General features: G+C 34.4%; 1 protein-coding gene across 1 annotated transcript; it reads left to right on the forward strand.

The window, feature by feature from the left end:
* The first annotated feature begins 237 nt into the window (after window positions 1–237).
* Window positions 238–13,533, forward strand: LOC100378095 (kelch-like protein 12). The gene is made up of 6 exons (XM_006824234.2): window positions 238–465; window positions 2,554–3,591; window positions 7,126–7,491; window positions 8,045–8,160; window positions 10,404–10,513; window positions 11,047–13,533. The coding sequence occupies exons 2-6, from the start codon at window positions 2,619–2,621 to the stop codon at window positions 11,282–11,284; spliced, it is 1,803 nt and encodes a 600-aa protein (XP_006824297.1). The 5' UTR covers window positions 238–465; window positions 2,554–2,618; the 3' UTR covers window positions 11,285–13,533.
* The last annotated feature ends 3,685 nt before the right edge of the window (window positions 13,534–17,218 follow it).

Below are 17,218 nucleotides of genomic sequence, written 5' to 3' on the forward strand. Positions count from 1 at the left end.
ATATATAATGTACCAGTGAACTATATTTCATTTATGTATTGGTACAACACTGACTTTGGAAAGTACTAGTAAATTAGTAAGGTCACTGAAAACTACAAGACAATATAAAAAAATCACTATGAACTGACAAGTTACTGAAATTAGTTTTGTGAAGCATAAACATGACTGATTTTATCAACGAGCGCCCTCGCAGTTGAATAAAGAAAAAACGGTGACCTGACGATGGTGGCGCGATTCACAGCTGACACTCATTTTGCACACGCTTTACTTTCGCTTTCCTATTCTGTAGTTTCCCTGTACACCCTAAATGTTCTTGTAGTATACTACCGTAGGTGAATCCAGGAAGTCAGACGCCAGCATGTCTTGTATTTGTCATAAGTTGTACTGTGTCTTGTTTTTGAAATGATCATCATCAGCGACGAATGGGCGGGATGAGGAGTACAGTACACCAAATCCAGCATTCAGGTAAATGGATACTCTCCTGTAATAAGTTCTAGAGAAACTGTGACTATTTTTTGTTAAACTGCTTGTATTCCCTTTTAGCAACTCTCGACGTACCATTATGTTATTCTAACTATAGACTGTGTTGGAGCGTGTGGATTTTTGTGCGGGCATTTGGCGTGGTGAAGGTACCTGTGATAGTATGGCCACGGTGCATGCCGCGCCCATTGGTATCGGCGTCGCACGATTGCTCGAGTTGGTGATGCTCCGATGGCCCTTTTGATAGGTTTTCGGTACGGCCAAGGACTCGGCATGTACTCTGCCTAGAGTTGCGAGTACACCAGTACTACTAGTACCTCCATAACTGAGGGTAAATCAGAGCTGCTGAACTTGCAATGACCCTGTATAAACTTGACACTAGATCGTACGCCTATTAACCGTGGTTTAACATCTTGTTGTAGTTGAACTTAAAAAAAAAGTGTATCTTTCAGTTTATTGTCATTTCTTAAAAAAATTGAATCCTGCAAAAAAATTACAATTCTAATTTTATTTTTTTTATTTTTTTTTTATTTTTTTATGTTTTTTCAAAAACAAAAGCAGATAAGATACTAATAAACGTAAGACATGGTTTGTTTGTTCATCATTTTCTTAAACTATTGTGATCGTTCAGAAAGATACGACGGTCAGTTTACATCAAAAATTATTTTCTCACTATCCTCGAGGGCGAACATCCCGGCATTTTCACCGCCTGGCAATCCCACGGCGGTGAAAACAAAGGCCCAAAACTCACAGAAAACGGTACTTTGGGATGGTTGTTGAGACTCCTCTGAACAGTGTAACACGATTAGCCCTACGTGTGTAACATATATGAATTTGGTTGTTCGGGATTACTTCAAAGTTGAGTTTGTGTTGTTTGCTCGAATTTTCACCGGCTCGACCGGCGTTCCACAGCAGCGCGCACAGAGCACATAGAAATGCATGTACAGTGGTGTGCGTCGTAGCAACATGAAGCGTCTTGTGACGTAGCTCCGTCCCCGAGGATACCAAGTTTTCAGCAGATATATATTGTCATAGGTGCATGCTGGGAAATTGCCAGAACACTGATCAATCTAGATTTCCTTGTCGCTTATTTTTACATGTGAAAAGTTGTTATCTATTATGTACATATCTGGTAGATTTTATCAACATTGGAGAGTAGATACATGGTTATTTTAGTATACTTTAAATGTATACATTTGGCCACTGGAATATTTTACTATGAAGAAATTTCGTGATTAAAGTCACTGTCACTCTCCGTCTTAAAGGTCTCCAAGTGATTTATTTACGACTGTTAAGTTTTACGATTATCACCTACTGTGAAATCCATGATAAGTTACAAATTAACATGATTTACAGAATTTAATTATAGTCATGCTTATCTGTTTGTGCACCAACTAAATTACAAGGTATTTGCTGGATTAGCCAAGCAACAACTGTCGTCAAGGTCTGAATTTTGTGAGCTTGTAATCACATAGAATGGCTTACTGGACCAAATTTATGATATATAATACAACTCGTGTGAATGGAATTGGTTTTGTTTCCATTTGTGTTTTTAAATTCATGTCGAATATTATGGCTTCACACAAATATTCTTTGACCAAAAAAGTGAACAATTTACATCATTCAACAAATAAACCTGCATTATTTTTTCAGATCTAGACTCTTATATCTATTTAACCAAAATTATTAAAAAAAATATAGGAAAATCTATAAAAACAGGCAACATTTTTCAGCAAAATTTTGGCATGAAAAAATATGACATACAAAAGGACACTGAGGACTGAGTTTTGTGTTTGTTTTATTTCACTATTTCAAGGTTTGGTGTATATCAAAAGCAAATATTTGTAATGAGAAAACCAAGATATGTACCACAGAGTGCAGTCTGAGGAGACCTAAAGTCTTCAAATCATAGACTGTAGCTGTGCTTCATCTAGGTTTTTCTGACGCCCATTATCTGTGTTTATTGTACTATGTAACATTTCAATACATAATTTTATATTTTCTTGTTAGAATTGCCTCCCATCAATTCATTTAATTGTTTGTTCGTTCATTTATTCTTATTATTGCTTCCAGAGTGTTGATGATGGAATGAACTATATAACCAAATTGTGAAAATCAAGGTTCAATTGCTTATCGCCATGGACGACCCAAACCAAGCTGGTGGAGGTGAGATGTTCCCAGATGCCGGTGGTTCCGGAAATGAAACCAAACGGACAACCGTGCAAGATGAAGTTGTGAGCAGCACTGATATGGATCAGTACAGAGTGCTCCAACTGCAGCGGCATGCCGTCAGTATGTTGTCTTTCATGCATGGTCTGCGGGAACGTGCCGAATTATGTGACGTTACACTTTCAGTGAAGGGTAAATGTTTCCCTGCACATCGCATTGTATTGGCTGCATGCAGTCCATATTTTAATGCAATGTTCACAAGCGAGGTGCGAGAAAAGGGAGAGACGGTTATAGTTTTGCAGGATTTGGAACCGAATGCTGTCGAGGCCATCATCAACTTCGCATACACGGCTGATGTACACGTAAGTGAAGACAATGTACAAGCATTACTCAAAGCAAGTAGCCTTCTTCAGCTTCAAACTGTGCAAACTGCATGCTGTGAATTTCTAGAGTCGCAGCTTGACCCCTCAAACTGTCTCGGCATACGTAAGTTTGCTGAACTACATGGATGCTTTGATTTGCAGACAGCTGCCGATACATACACTCAACAGCATTTCTCCAAAGTAGCCCAAAACGAAGAATTCCTGCAACTTTCCTGCGATGACTTGATTGGTTTGATTCACCGGGACACGTTGAACGTGAAAAGCGAAGAAGAAGTATATAGCGCTGTTGTATTGTGGATCAAACACGAACATGAGAGCAGACTTGAGGAATTGCCGACTATTCTAGAGCATGTTCGTCTCCCGCTTGTCACGTGGGAATTTCTGACGACTAAGGTTGCCGATGACAACTTAGTTACTGGTAGTAAAATATGCATGAAATATTACAATGAAGCAAAGCGTTTTCTTGCGTCTTCATTTCATCCACAGCTGCAAGGTGAACTGAATGTGAGGTCTTTACCACGTGATTCATTCTGTCAAGCCAAATATATTTATGCTGCAGGTAGGTACTGATTTGCGTCACTCGTCAGTTTCACTCTTGAATAACTCTTATTTTGGAGAACATATACACGTTGATTATTTAGAGGTTGTAATTGAGACGGGCGGGTATTTGCTAGCAGATATAACACCTCTCTGGATAAAATAAGCATATTTGACGAGAGATAATAACAGAGCGTAAGGTTTCCCTGTTTTGATCATTAGATCACATACCCACAACCACATCAAACAGTGATCTCAGTCGTGTGATCTAGATTCAGTTAGATATTAAAGACAGTTCATTCAGTTTTGGGCAGGATCACAGGTCTTCTAGTGCCAGATATAAGACATTTCTTTAGCCAATCAGATGGCTAGATTCAACTACTGTGGAATACTTTATTTTTGCTGGAATTAATTTTCGCTGAAAAGGCTTTTTGGGCATTTTGTATGGAATTTATTTTCACTGATTTTTGATGAGTTTAATGTGAAATATAGGAAAAAAAGTATATTCGCTGGATTTTATTTTCACGGAATCATCCCTTCAGCGAAAATAGCGAAAATAAATTCCAAGCGAAAATAAAGTATTCTACAGTATGTTATAATACTAAAAAACAAAAATGTTGGTTTGTTATAAAATGCCAGTAAAATTCAACTTTGTTTCATCGTAAGGGACAACATCAAAAGTTCAATGTAGGATAAAAAACTTAATTCCTTTAGTTTTTCCCAAAACCCCCCCTACCCCCCACTAAAACTTAATTGATAAATATTGACCATGGCGTCAGACTACATTCTCCATTAAATACAAATTGATAATCGGACAGTAGTATGGCATATCAGTTGGTTGTCGGGTGGGTGTAAAAAGACTTTACACTCGGACCAAACCATTTTCTCGTATTGGATGGGGTTTTCTTCATTTTGTTATTTTTGTCCATGATTGGATAGAAAAAAAACGAACTACAAATACTCCAAGATTTTTTTGACTTAATTAAAAAATAAAATCGTTTTTGTAGGATGGAAACTTTTTGAGGTCAAAACCCCCCCACCCCAAACTAAAGCAAATAAGTTTTTTATCCGACATCGATCTTTTGACGTCGTCCCTAAGTGAATGGTTTTTGTTGCAAAGCTATATCGACTGTGATTGAGACAGCAACCATAGACAAGATACTTTTTTATTAAACAAGAAATTTATTATTATAGGAACATAAACCGAACATTATTTATCGCCATTTACAGTGATAACAGCTCGTTATAGAAACGCTGGTCACATGGACCAACAAATTAAATTTGACTCTAATTTAGGTACCAGCAAAAATAAAAATGGTTTCACATGTTCCTTTCACAAATGTGACTGCTTTACACCATTCCTAGGTGACATGATGTCAGTGATCACATGATGAACCCTAATTTTGGAGCCTACAGACAAAATTTTAGTAAATTTTTAGTTTTTACTCTCAATCTTCTGAAGGAAAATGCGGACCATTTTTGAATTTGTGATGAGAAGTGGGAACTGGTGGTGTAAGGGTGATGCTGTTTTTCAGAAAGACTCAATAAAAATATTGACGATGATCTTGTATGATTTAAACACTTTTGAAACAAAAATTGATTAATTTTTTGCTCTTACTTGAATGCAAGTAAACTAATTTATTGAAAATATTTAATATGAGGACATACTTATGGATCATTTAATATTAACTTGTTTCTGTAACTAATTAGAGACAACTGTCAAAACCTTTCAAATTGTTAAAAAGTGTTCTGATCACTAATATTGATTATTTATTGATTTTTGTTAACAGAAATGTTTTTATTATGCATTAATAATGCATTTATCCAGGGCAACAGCTGTATACAAATACATGGTCAATTGAACTGCAGAAAAGAATTGATTAAATATTGACCAGAAGTTTCTGCCATTCTTTCATGGAGTAAAAGTTAACTAATAATAGAAGATATTGTGGATAAATTTCTATTCACATGCTTTGATATCTTTGACAATTATATGTACCATGTACAATTCACTACCAGATGTATTCAAACATGCTAGAACACGCTGTTTGTTTCACACATTCCAAGAGACTGGAATAGCAGTCCACAGTCTCAAATTCATTAGTCTATATTACCGGTAGTTTCTGTTCTCATGAAGTCTGAAAACGAGAATTATCATGTGTTTTGACCTATGTGCATCTGTTTGTTTCTGTGTGCAAACTTCTTACATACATTATGCATCTTGGGACGTATATTCATGTTCATTGTTTCACATTCCCATTCAAGATGGCCGAATGGTGACCATTTTGTAGTAAAATTTATCAAAATCAAGCATTTCTGCCATTCCGGATTCAGTTCTCAGTCGTGTGAAGACGAATATTATTCGAACTTAACATTACGGGACCATGATGCGCATCATTTTGTTTTTTATAATGGTCGACTGGCGGCCATTTTGTTTTAACAAATGCTGTGTAGATTTGTTTCTCTGACATGCCGTGATGGATCATGTGCAAACTATAATATATACCATGCATCATGTGTCACACATGTATTCATTAGACAATCCAATACAAAATGGCCGAATGGCAGCCATTTCAATGTTAAAAATTCATCAAAATCAAGCATTTCTTATATTCCAATTTTGTTTAAAATTGGTACAAACATTGGACAACAGCGAAAGCCAAAACTTAAAAAAAATACCAGCAAACAAATTTTAAAAAAAAATAATAGAATATATGAAAAAAATATGAATGATATTATTTTAACAAAAAAAAAAAAAAAAAGCCCAAACTAGAATCTTATTTTAATCAGACTGTGACATATGGTGAAAAAAGAGATACCGTATATATTGTCTTACAAAGTATGTTTGTGATGTCGAGAAGTATTGAAAAACTGAAAATATTGAATTTTTTAACAAGAAAAAGGTGTTTTTATAGTGGTTTATGGAAACCATCAATAAAATGGCATTTTATATACATTATTTTACGGTTTTCATCAAAAACCGATTTACTGTAAACCAAAAAAGTTCACAAACTGTTGACTAATTCTAAAACAATTAATTATAAAAATATTTTGACATGAAATATGGTCACTGCTATCCACTAATATATACACATGTCAAAACTGCACACGTACCGGTAGCATTCTATATAAAACAACCATAAAAAAGGTGATCTTTTGGCAAGTAGGATCCTTAAGTCAGAGAGTCACAGTGAAGATTTCACTGGGGTCCTTAGGACGAGACATCAAAAATTTGCATGAAATTCCTAAAGCTTTGTGACTGCTGATTACATTGGACAATGCTAGTGTGTTGTTTATGTAATTGTGGCTATTGCATCTGTTATGATTGTTCCACTGAACGTAGATAACTGAATCCACCACGGTGTTTAAAGCGGGAGGGTCGTCACCTGCACATGCGCAGGAATTGAGTTGCAATCGACAATAACAACACACGCTAAAAACGCAAAGATTCATGGGTAGACGCTTGTTTGTAAACAATGGCACGCTATGACCATCTGACGCATGCGCAAGTGACGACTACCCCGCTGTAACCAATCAGAATTTTGTTTTTATCCAGGTGGTGAAACAGCTCCAGGACGGTGCACTATAAGCAGCGTTGAGAGGTACAACCCTCTGATTGACCGCTGGACCTCGGTCACCCCTATGAGAAGCATTCGCCGTGGTGTCGGTTTAGCCACACTACAAAATGTACTCTATGCTGTTGGCGGTTCCGATGGCTTGAATGCGCTCAACTGTGTTGAGTGTTTTGATCCACAGACTGACTGTTGGAGAATGGTTGCCCCACTCCTTGCCCACCGTAGTAGTGTAGCGGTCGTGACCTTTCAGAATCATCTATATGCGTTCGGCGGTTACGATGGGATGACCAGCGTGCAAACAGCAGAGAGTTATAATCCAAGCGTAAATGAATGGACACTACTACCGGGTTAGTGATTTTAAAATTTATTCACTATTATCTCTGTTAGAAGAGTAAGAGAAAATTAGAACGTGCATTTTGTGGGAGAAAGTTATATTATATTATTGATATATTCACTTGAACATGCGTCTTCAATAATACAGCAGTGTCCTCTGTAAGCCTTATTAACGCAAAGTAAAAACATGAGTATGAGTGTTTATGCAATCTCGCCAAGTGGTCTACAGTAAAAACTATGATACACCTAAAATTAGAAAGCTATACCGGCAAAATGAAACAAAACGCTAAGATAGTATAACTGAGGTCACATGCCTTTTTGATTTACATATTCTGTCGATGGTCGTTATCTTGTGAATTTTGTAATCAAATACAAGGTGGTTTTTGAGATGAATTTCATATTGACAAATTAGCTTAGATCGCATACTGGAATTGGCAGTTCAGTACAGTTATCATCGTTGTATATGACCTCACCTAAACCATCAGATTTATTTGCAAAATTGTCTTAAAAATCATTGACAACATAACACATTGATTCCTTTTATTATTTATTATTATTATTATTCAGATATGAATACACCACGCAGTATGGCAGGTGTGGTATCCCTAGGCAACCATATTTATGTCATTGGTGGTTATGATGGCGCTAATGACCTCATCACGGTGGAAAAATACAACCCTGTGGTAGGTTTGGTCTTTAAACTTTTCTATTGTTTGTTATAATGTTGTATATTATTTTTAGTCAGTATGTGAATGTGTATTATCATGAAAAAACATATTTTGTACAGGAATAGAAAGTTATCTGTCTAATTTATAGTTTTTGTCTCGACCTGAATCATATATAAATAAATATATAATACTGCATGTCAAGACACACATCTATCAGTACAGACATGAAGTCACACATCAGTCATTTGTACAGACTGTCACTTTGAAGCGAGAGAATTTGATCGTGTTGCAACCAAGTCGTAAACATGACACGTGTACTATACAAACCATTTTGTACAGTCTGCATGAAATGTTTATTTAAAAACAAACCTTTTGATCAAAAAGTAAAAACAACATCTGATACTGTCTTTATGGTCCAAAATGATGATGAAATTTGATTATATACGGTAATAGTGACAATTTTACAAAATGTGAAAATATTTGCAATGAACTTTGGGCGAGAAAAATATCTGTCATTCAAATGGTTATACATAAAGACATGTTGCATATTGCATGGGGTACATTTTGCATTGCTTGTTTCATTCTATGTTTCACATAGTTCTGTGTTTGTCATTCGAAGAGCATTCTGACCAAACTCGGACAGACCAAGATGTTGCTTTTGTCAACCACTAGAAAACCTTCATACTGAGAATCTACTTTCAATACTCAATTAACTTCAACAGACATAAATGTCATTAAGTCCAACCTCACGCATAAATTTACATCCCATTGGAAAGAAGAAATTCATAGTGATATTCGTGAAAAGTCTGAGGGAAAAAACAAACTCAGAACTTACAGAACATTTAAATTCAATATCAGTATGGAATCATATCTCATCAATATCAAAAACATTGATTTGAGTCTGGCTAAGTTCCGTCTGAGTGACCAAGCCCTCAAGATTGAGACTGGAAGACACAATTGTACTCCACTTAGTAACAGGGTTTGTGACATGTGTAACCAAGATACCATTTAAAATGAATTTCATTTTATGGTGGAGTGTCCCAAATACAGAAATAGACGCAGTGTTCTGTTTGATACAGCGGCTGATGTATTGCTTTGATACTACATATATAGGTACTATATGTGGACCTCAGATTTGTTCATTTCGATATCTTCAATTCTCTAATTTTGGTGAATATTTTTGTCATTTTTGGTAAAAAGTGATATTTTCGACTTCTTGTTAAAAACCGCAAGTTCGATTGCTTTGATATTACATATATAGGTACTACATGTGGACCTCTCTCAGATTTGTTCATTTTGTGATGATATCTTCAATTCTCTAATTTTGGTGAATATTTTTGTAATTTTTGGTAAAAAGTGATATTTTTGACTTCTTGTTAAAAAACAATAGTTCAATTGCTTTGATATTACATATATAGATACTACATGTAGACCTTTCTCAGATTTGTTCATTTTGTGATGATATCTTCAGTTCTCTAATTTTGGTGAATATTTTTGTCATTGTTGGTAAAAAGTGATATTTTCGACTTCTTGTTGAAAACTGTAAGTCCGATTGCTTTGATATTACATATATAGGTACTACATGTGGACCTCTCTCAGATTTGTTCATTTTGTGATGATATCTTCAATTCTCTAATTAATTTATTTTGGTGAATATTTTTGTAATTTTTGGTAAAAAGTGATATTTTCGACTTCTTGTTAAAAACTGTAAGTCCAATTGCTTTGATACTATTCATATTGTTCATTTTCTAATGATGTCTTCAGTTCTTTAATTGAAATGTGCATTGCTAACAGCGGAGCTATCTCAGCCGATAGGCTGCTTGTTTATTTATTTATTTTTTTTTTTTTTTTATTCCTTATTAGTGTATTAACATTGTATACTTTTACTAATATCTGTAACCATTGCCACTCTCTCCGGGGAGTGAGTAAGTGTTAATAAATAAATAAAATAAAATATGTACATGTATGTATTATTTGATTGAATAAACTGCGATATTATATTATTTGGCAATTCAAAAACTATGTGTGAACTTTATATAAAACAGAGAACAATGAAGACCACCACACATTGTCAACGCTATTCCAATGTTTGATTGTGATAAAATCAATTTTTTGTTCACGTATTGCGGTTAACGAAACGTTCAAAGAGTGATGTGTGTATTTGAAACGCTGGTATAAAGGGATCAGTGTTCAAATTTGTGTTGTTAGCATTCAGCTCTCAATCCGTCTCAGCTGATCATCGTATTTTTCCATTTCAGAGCAAAGAGTGGAGTAGTGTATCACCTATGTTGACGTGTAGATCCATGCTTGGGGCAGCGGTGTTGAACAACAAGATATACGTAGCGGGTGGCTGTGAACGAGCATTATGGTATGTTTTCTTAACACTATATAGACTAATTAGCATGTTTATTGCCATACAACACAAGATTTTAAAACACCATATTTTAACATTTTGCATATTTTTAAATATTTTTCAATGATATTTTTGATCATTTTTCACCAAGTAAACATAATTTCCTATTGGCTACATGTCTTGATCAAAAGTTAGGAAAAAATATGAAAAAAAATTATGTCTGCTTTATTTTGTGACAGAAGTTGACTAAAGAACTATTTGACATGCCACTGTTGTACATGTAAATAATATCAAGGGTAGATAAAGATAAGGGCATGCAACTTTGATAACCATTGATGGTGGTATGTGAGGAAGAACTCACTGAAATCATGTGATACAAACCTGACGTACTTCTCACTCATCGTTATGTTGCAATATGTCTGCAAGTTGTGTGTAGTGGTTCGTACTCACATTGAGTCTTCTTTTGCTTTACCCTCATGACATGCTATGATGCTAGTGTCCCTTTTACATTCCCTCTATTGATGCACACATGACTGTTTTTATTGCAGCCTTGCAAGTGTTGAAGTGTATGACCCGACATCAGACACCTGGAGCTTAGCATGTCCAATGAATCGGCCCAGAAACGGTGTGGGCGTGGCAGCTGTGGGTAATCGTTTATATGCCCTGGGTGGCTACGATGGTATGGACTATCTTAACACGGTGGAAGTGTACAATGTGGTGAAGGATCAGTGGACTGAAGTGGCTAGTATGGAAACTTGCAGAAGAAGATTTGGATGTTGCAGCTAAATCACCGCATGGTAGTGGTTGTGTCGCCGCCATTACGTCCTAGTCTGTTGTGGGAATTATTAGAAAATGAAGTGATTTAAAACTTACTAAATTGAACTAATCGATTCTTATATAGTGCCCAAAAACGATTTCATCTGCATTAGGTTTCACTGCAGTGGATTTCCCTTGAAAATGACTTTATACCAAATTTTCAAGCTCTAGCAGATTTGAAAAGTTTTTATAATGTATACTGTACATTTCATGCTTAATGGTTTTGCTAAATACTGTTGTAATGGACTATTATGAATTCCAGTTTTTAGTGAAAAATTTGTAATTTTGTAATCTGGACACTAACCACTTGAAGAATAGTTTTGCTAAATACTGTTGTAATGGACCATTATGAATTCCAGTTTTTAGTGAAAAAATTGTAATTTTGTAATCTGGACACTAACCACTTGAAGAATAGTTTTGCTAAATACTGTTGTAATGGACCATTATGAATTCCAGTTTTTAGTGAAAAAATTGTAATTTTGTAATCTGGACACTAACCACTTGAAGAATAGTTTTGCTAAATACTGTTGTAATGGACTATTATGAATTCCAGTCTTTAATGAAAAAATTGTAATTTTGTAATCTGGAAACTAATCACTTAAAGAAGGAATTCCATAAAATCTTAGTTTGCATTAACAGGGCTCCTACTACCTATTTACTATTTAGCTAGTGGCTAGATTTATTAATGAATATATTTCTGTATTACCCTCATGGTTGTACTAGATTTTTTTTTACAACATTTTCACATAGTGAGCAATTTAGCGAAAAGCATTTTTAAACCTTGTGTGCGCTCCAATTGCCTTGTGCATCCTCATATTCACTGATTTCCTCAGAATGCAATTTGAGGATTTAAGGAATTGTCAAGTTATTTTAGGTAAATCAGTTATTATAGTGGTTACCAGTGTTCGTCTGTTCATAGATTTAAACATACAGAGTCATAACTAAAGAAATTCGGCACTCTTAAATTTGAAATTTGGTATGTGGGATTGTTATATAATTCTGGTAGAAACAATGTGTGATTTGCATGCTCATTTGCATATATTACAAGGTGGTCAAAACTTCTACTCTATTCCTCTTCAAATATAAATTCAACACCATATCATTTTGAAATTTGATTTGTGTGATGGTCATACTGTTCTGGCGAAGACATGATAAGTAAATTGGGTGCTGATTCCCTGACCCCTTAACCCAACCTTCTCCCCAAATTGAAATGTGCACTACTGATAACCATATCCAGTTACAGTATCTGGTACACCTCATCTTAAATTGTAGGAATTTGTGGCCAAAACGCAACGCAACGCAACGCAACGCAACGCAACGCAACGCAGCTTGGTGAAAGGTTACTACTTTTTTAATAGTTTATACAGCCGTCTTATTCTCTTTTTGTATAGATATTTATTTTTTAATATACAATTAGGCTGTTTTTTGCAATTTTTTAAGTTATTTGACTACGCTATTACTAAGTACACACACACATCAGGGTAAATGTTTGGATGTATACATGTAAACAACACCAAAATAACTTGGAAATTCATTTTAGTTGGAAAAAAACTTAATTTCCATATATGTGCAGGCAATTATAACAAATATAAATGGCTTATTAAGTGTGTTTTCATTGGTTTCACATGGGGCATGTGGGCTGAACAATTAATACTTAAAAAAAATTAAAAAATGTAGCCCTTTTATGTTGATGATAATCAGTCATACAACATGCCTGTTTGAACTGAACTGTTTTATACAGCATTGTTCCTGACATGATTCCAATGTTGAAATTGCCATAGGATAGGATGGGTATAGAAACTTCAAAATGTTTTTTCATATGAACAGAAAACCTGGTATTACGCATAATGTTTTTTGTATTTGTGGACTATGTAGACAAGTTCCAACGATTCAACACTTGACTCAGGGATGAGCCATGTTAGAAGAAAGGGGGGCTTATTCATGAATTTTTTGATTGGGTCACCCCACCCAACCCCGAAACCAAAACATTGATTGATTCATTCAAATGTTTTGTTTTACTGATAATGTATACAAGAGAATTAATTTGTAATCTGGAAAACCTATTTCACTGTAGGAGTTGCATCAGTGATGCCTTGGTAACAAGTGATTAATTTGACATGTATGTCACATTTCAAATGAGAATTATTAGTGATGAATTTTATTAATTTTCACAATCGTGATGTAATAATCAGGAAATAATAAATCTAAACATATTTTTATTCGTACAGTTGTGATTATTTATCTTCATTTCATCAACGCAATATGGCACCATATTTTTACAACCATTTCAACATGGCATCATATTTTTACAACGAATTCAATATGGCACCATTTTTTTTACAACCAATGCAATATGGCACCATATTTTTACAACCAATGCAATATGGCACCATATTTTACAACCAATGCAATATGGCACCATATTTGTACAACTAATGCAACATAGCACCATATTTTTACAACCAATGCAATATGGCACCATATTTTTAAAACCAATGCAATATGGCACCATATTTTTACAACCAATGCAATTTGGCACCATATTTTTACAACCAATGCAATATGGCACCATATTTTTACAACCAACAAAACATGGCACCATATTTTTTTTACAACCAATTAAATATGGCACCATATTTTTACAACCAACACAATGTGGTGCCATGTTTTTTGCAGCCAATGCAATATGGTACCACATTTTCTAAAACCATCACAATATGACACCATATTTTTACAACCAATGCAATATGGCACCATATTTTTACAACTAATGCAACATGGCACCATATTTTTACAACCAATGCAATATGGCACCATATTTTTACAACTAATGCAACATGGCACCATATTTTTACAACCAATGCAATATGGCACCATATTTTCACAACTAATGCAACATGGCACCATATTTTTACAACCAATGCAATATGGCACCATATTTTTTACAACCAATGCAATATGGCACCATATTTTACAACCAATGCAATATGGCAACATATTTTAACAACTAATGCAATATGGCACCATATTTTTACAACCAATGCAATATGGCACCATATTTTTACAACTAATGCAACATAGCACCATATTTTTACAACTAATGCAATTTGGCATATTTTAAAACCAATGCAATATGGCACCATATTTTTATCTTTAATGCAACATGGCACCATATTTTTACAACCAATGCAATTTGGCATATTTTAAAACCAATGCAATATGGCACCATATTTTTACAACTAATGCAACATGGCACCATATTTTTACAACCAATGCAATATGGCACCATATTTTTACAACCAACACAACATGGTACCATATTTTTACAACCAATGCAATATGGCACCATATTTTTACAACTAATGCAACATGGCACCATATTTTTACAACCAATGCAATATGGCACCATATTTTTACAACCAATGCAATATGGCACCATATTTTTACAACTAATGCAATATGGCATATTTTAAAACCAATGCAATATGGCACCATCTTTTTACAACTAATGCAACATAGCACCATATTTTTACAACCAATGCAATATGGCACCATATTTTTATCTTTAATGCAACATGGCACCATATTTTTACAACCAATGCAATTTGGCATATTTTAAAACCAATGCAATATGGCACCATATTTTTACAACTAATGCAACATGGCACCATATTTTTACAACCAATGCAATATGGCACCATATTTTTACAACCAACACAACATGGTACCATATTTTTACAACCAATGCAATATGGCACCATATTTTTACAACTAATGCAACATGGCACCATATTTTTACAACCAATGCAATATGGCACCATATTTTTACAACCAATGCAATATGGCACCATATTTTTACAACTAATGCAATATGGCATATTTTAAAACCAATGCAATATGGCACCATCTTTTTACAACTAATGCAACATAGCACCATATTTTTACAACCAATGCAATATGGCACCATATTTTAACAACTAATGCAACATAGCACCATATTTTTACAACCAATGCAATATGGCACCATATTTTTACAACTAATGCAACATAGCACCATATTTTTACAACTAATGCAACATGGCACCATACTTTTACAACGAATTCAATATGGCACCATTTTTTTACAACCAATGCAATATGGCACCATATTTTTACAACCAATGCAATATGGCACCATATTTTTACAACCAATGCAATATGGCACCATATTTTTGCAACCAATGCAACATGCCACCATATTTTAACAACTAATGCAATATGGCACCATATTTTTACAACCAATGCAACATGGCACCATATTTTTACAACCATTTCAACATGGCACCATATTTTTACAACGAATTCAATATGGCACCATTTTTTTTACAACCAATGCAATATGGCACCATATTTTTACAACCAATGCAATATGGCACCATATTTTTACAACCAATGCAATATGGCACCATATTTTTTACAACCAATGCAATATGGCATCATATTTCTACAACTAACACAACATGGCACCATATTTCTACAACTAACACATGGCACCATATTTTTACAACCAATGCAACATGGCACCATATTTTTACAACCAATGCAACATGGCACCATATTTTGCAACCAATGCAACATGGCACCATATTGTTGCAACTAAAGCAATATGGCACCATATTTTTACAACCAATGCAATATGGCACCATATTTTTTACAACTAATGCAATTTGGCACCATATTTTTACAACTAATGCAACATGGCACCATATTTTTACAACCAATGCAATATGGCACCATATTTTTACAACCAATGCAATATGGCACCATATTTTTACAACTAATGCAACATGGCACCATATTTTTACAACCAATGCAATATGGCACCATATTTTTACAACTAATGCAACATAGCACCATATTTTTACAACTAATGCAATATGGCATTATATTTTAAAACCAATGCAATATGGCACCATATTTTTACAACTATTGCAACATAGCACCATATTTTTACAACTAATGCAACATGGCACCATATTTTTACAACTAATGCAACATGGCACCATATTTTTACAACTAATGCAATATGGTACCATATTTTTACAACTAATGCAACATGGCACCATATTTTTACAACCAATGCAATATGGTACCATATTTTTACAACCAATGCAATATGGCACCATATTTTTACAACTAATGCAACATGGCACCATATTTTTACAACCAATGCAATATGGCACCATATTTTTACAACCAATGCAATATGGCACCATATTTTTACAACTAATGCAATATGGCATATTTTAAAACCAATGCAATATGGCACCATCTTTTTACAACTAATGCAACATAGCACCATATTTTTACAACCAATGCAATATGGCACCATATTTTTACAACTAATGCAACATAGCACCATATTTTTACAACCAATGCAATATGGCACCATATTTTTACAACTAATGCAACATAGCACCATATTTTTACAACTAATGCAATTTGGCATATTTTAAAACCAATGCAATATGGCACCATATTTTTATCTTTAATGCAACATGGCACCATATTTTTACAACCAATGCAATTTGGCATATTTTAAAACCAATGCAATATGGCACCATATTTTTACAACTAATGCAACATGGCACCATATTTTTACAACCAATGCAATATGGCACCATATTTTTTACAACCAACACAACATGGTACCATATTTTTACAACCAATGCAATATGGCACCATATTTTTACAACTAATGCAACATGGCACCATATTTTTACAACCAATGCAATATGGCACCATATTTTTACAACCAATGCAATATGGCACCATATTTTTACAACTAATGCAATATGGCATATTTTAAAACCAATGCAATATGGCACCATCTTTTTACAACTAATGCAACATAGCACCATATTT

This window comes from Saccoglossus kowalevskii, chromosome 7 (assembly GCF_978046115.1).
Source record: "Saccoglossus kowalevskii chromosome 7, keSacKowa6.1, whole genome shotgun sequence".
Taxonomy (NCBI): domain Eukaryota; kingdom Metazoa; phylum Hemichordata; class Enteropneusta; family Harrimaniidae; genus Saccoglossus; species Saccoglossus kowalevskii.

Bases quoted from the DNA above. Each gene is read 5' to 3' on its own strand.
- LOC100378095 (XM_006824234.2), top strand. From the start codon at position 2,619: ATGGACGACCCAAACCAAGCTGGTGGAGGTGAGATGTTCCCAGATGCC. The intron at 3,592-7,125 runs GTAGGTACTGAT...GTTTTTATCCAG, and splicing joins CAAATATATTTATGCTGCAG to GTGGTGAAACAGCTCCAGGA. The intron at 10,514-11,046 runs GTATGTTTTCTT...TTTTTATTGCAG, and splicing joins GGCTGTGAACGAGCATTATG to CCTTGCAAGTGTTGAAGTGT.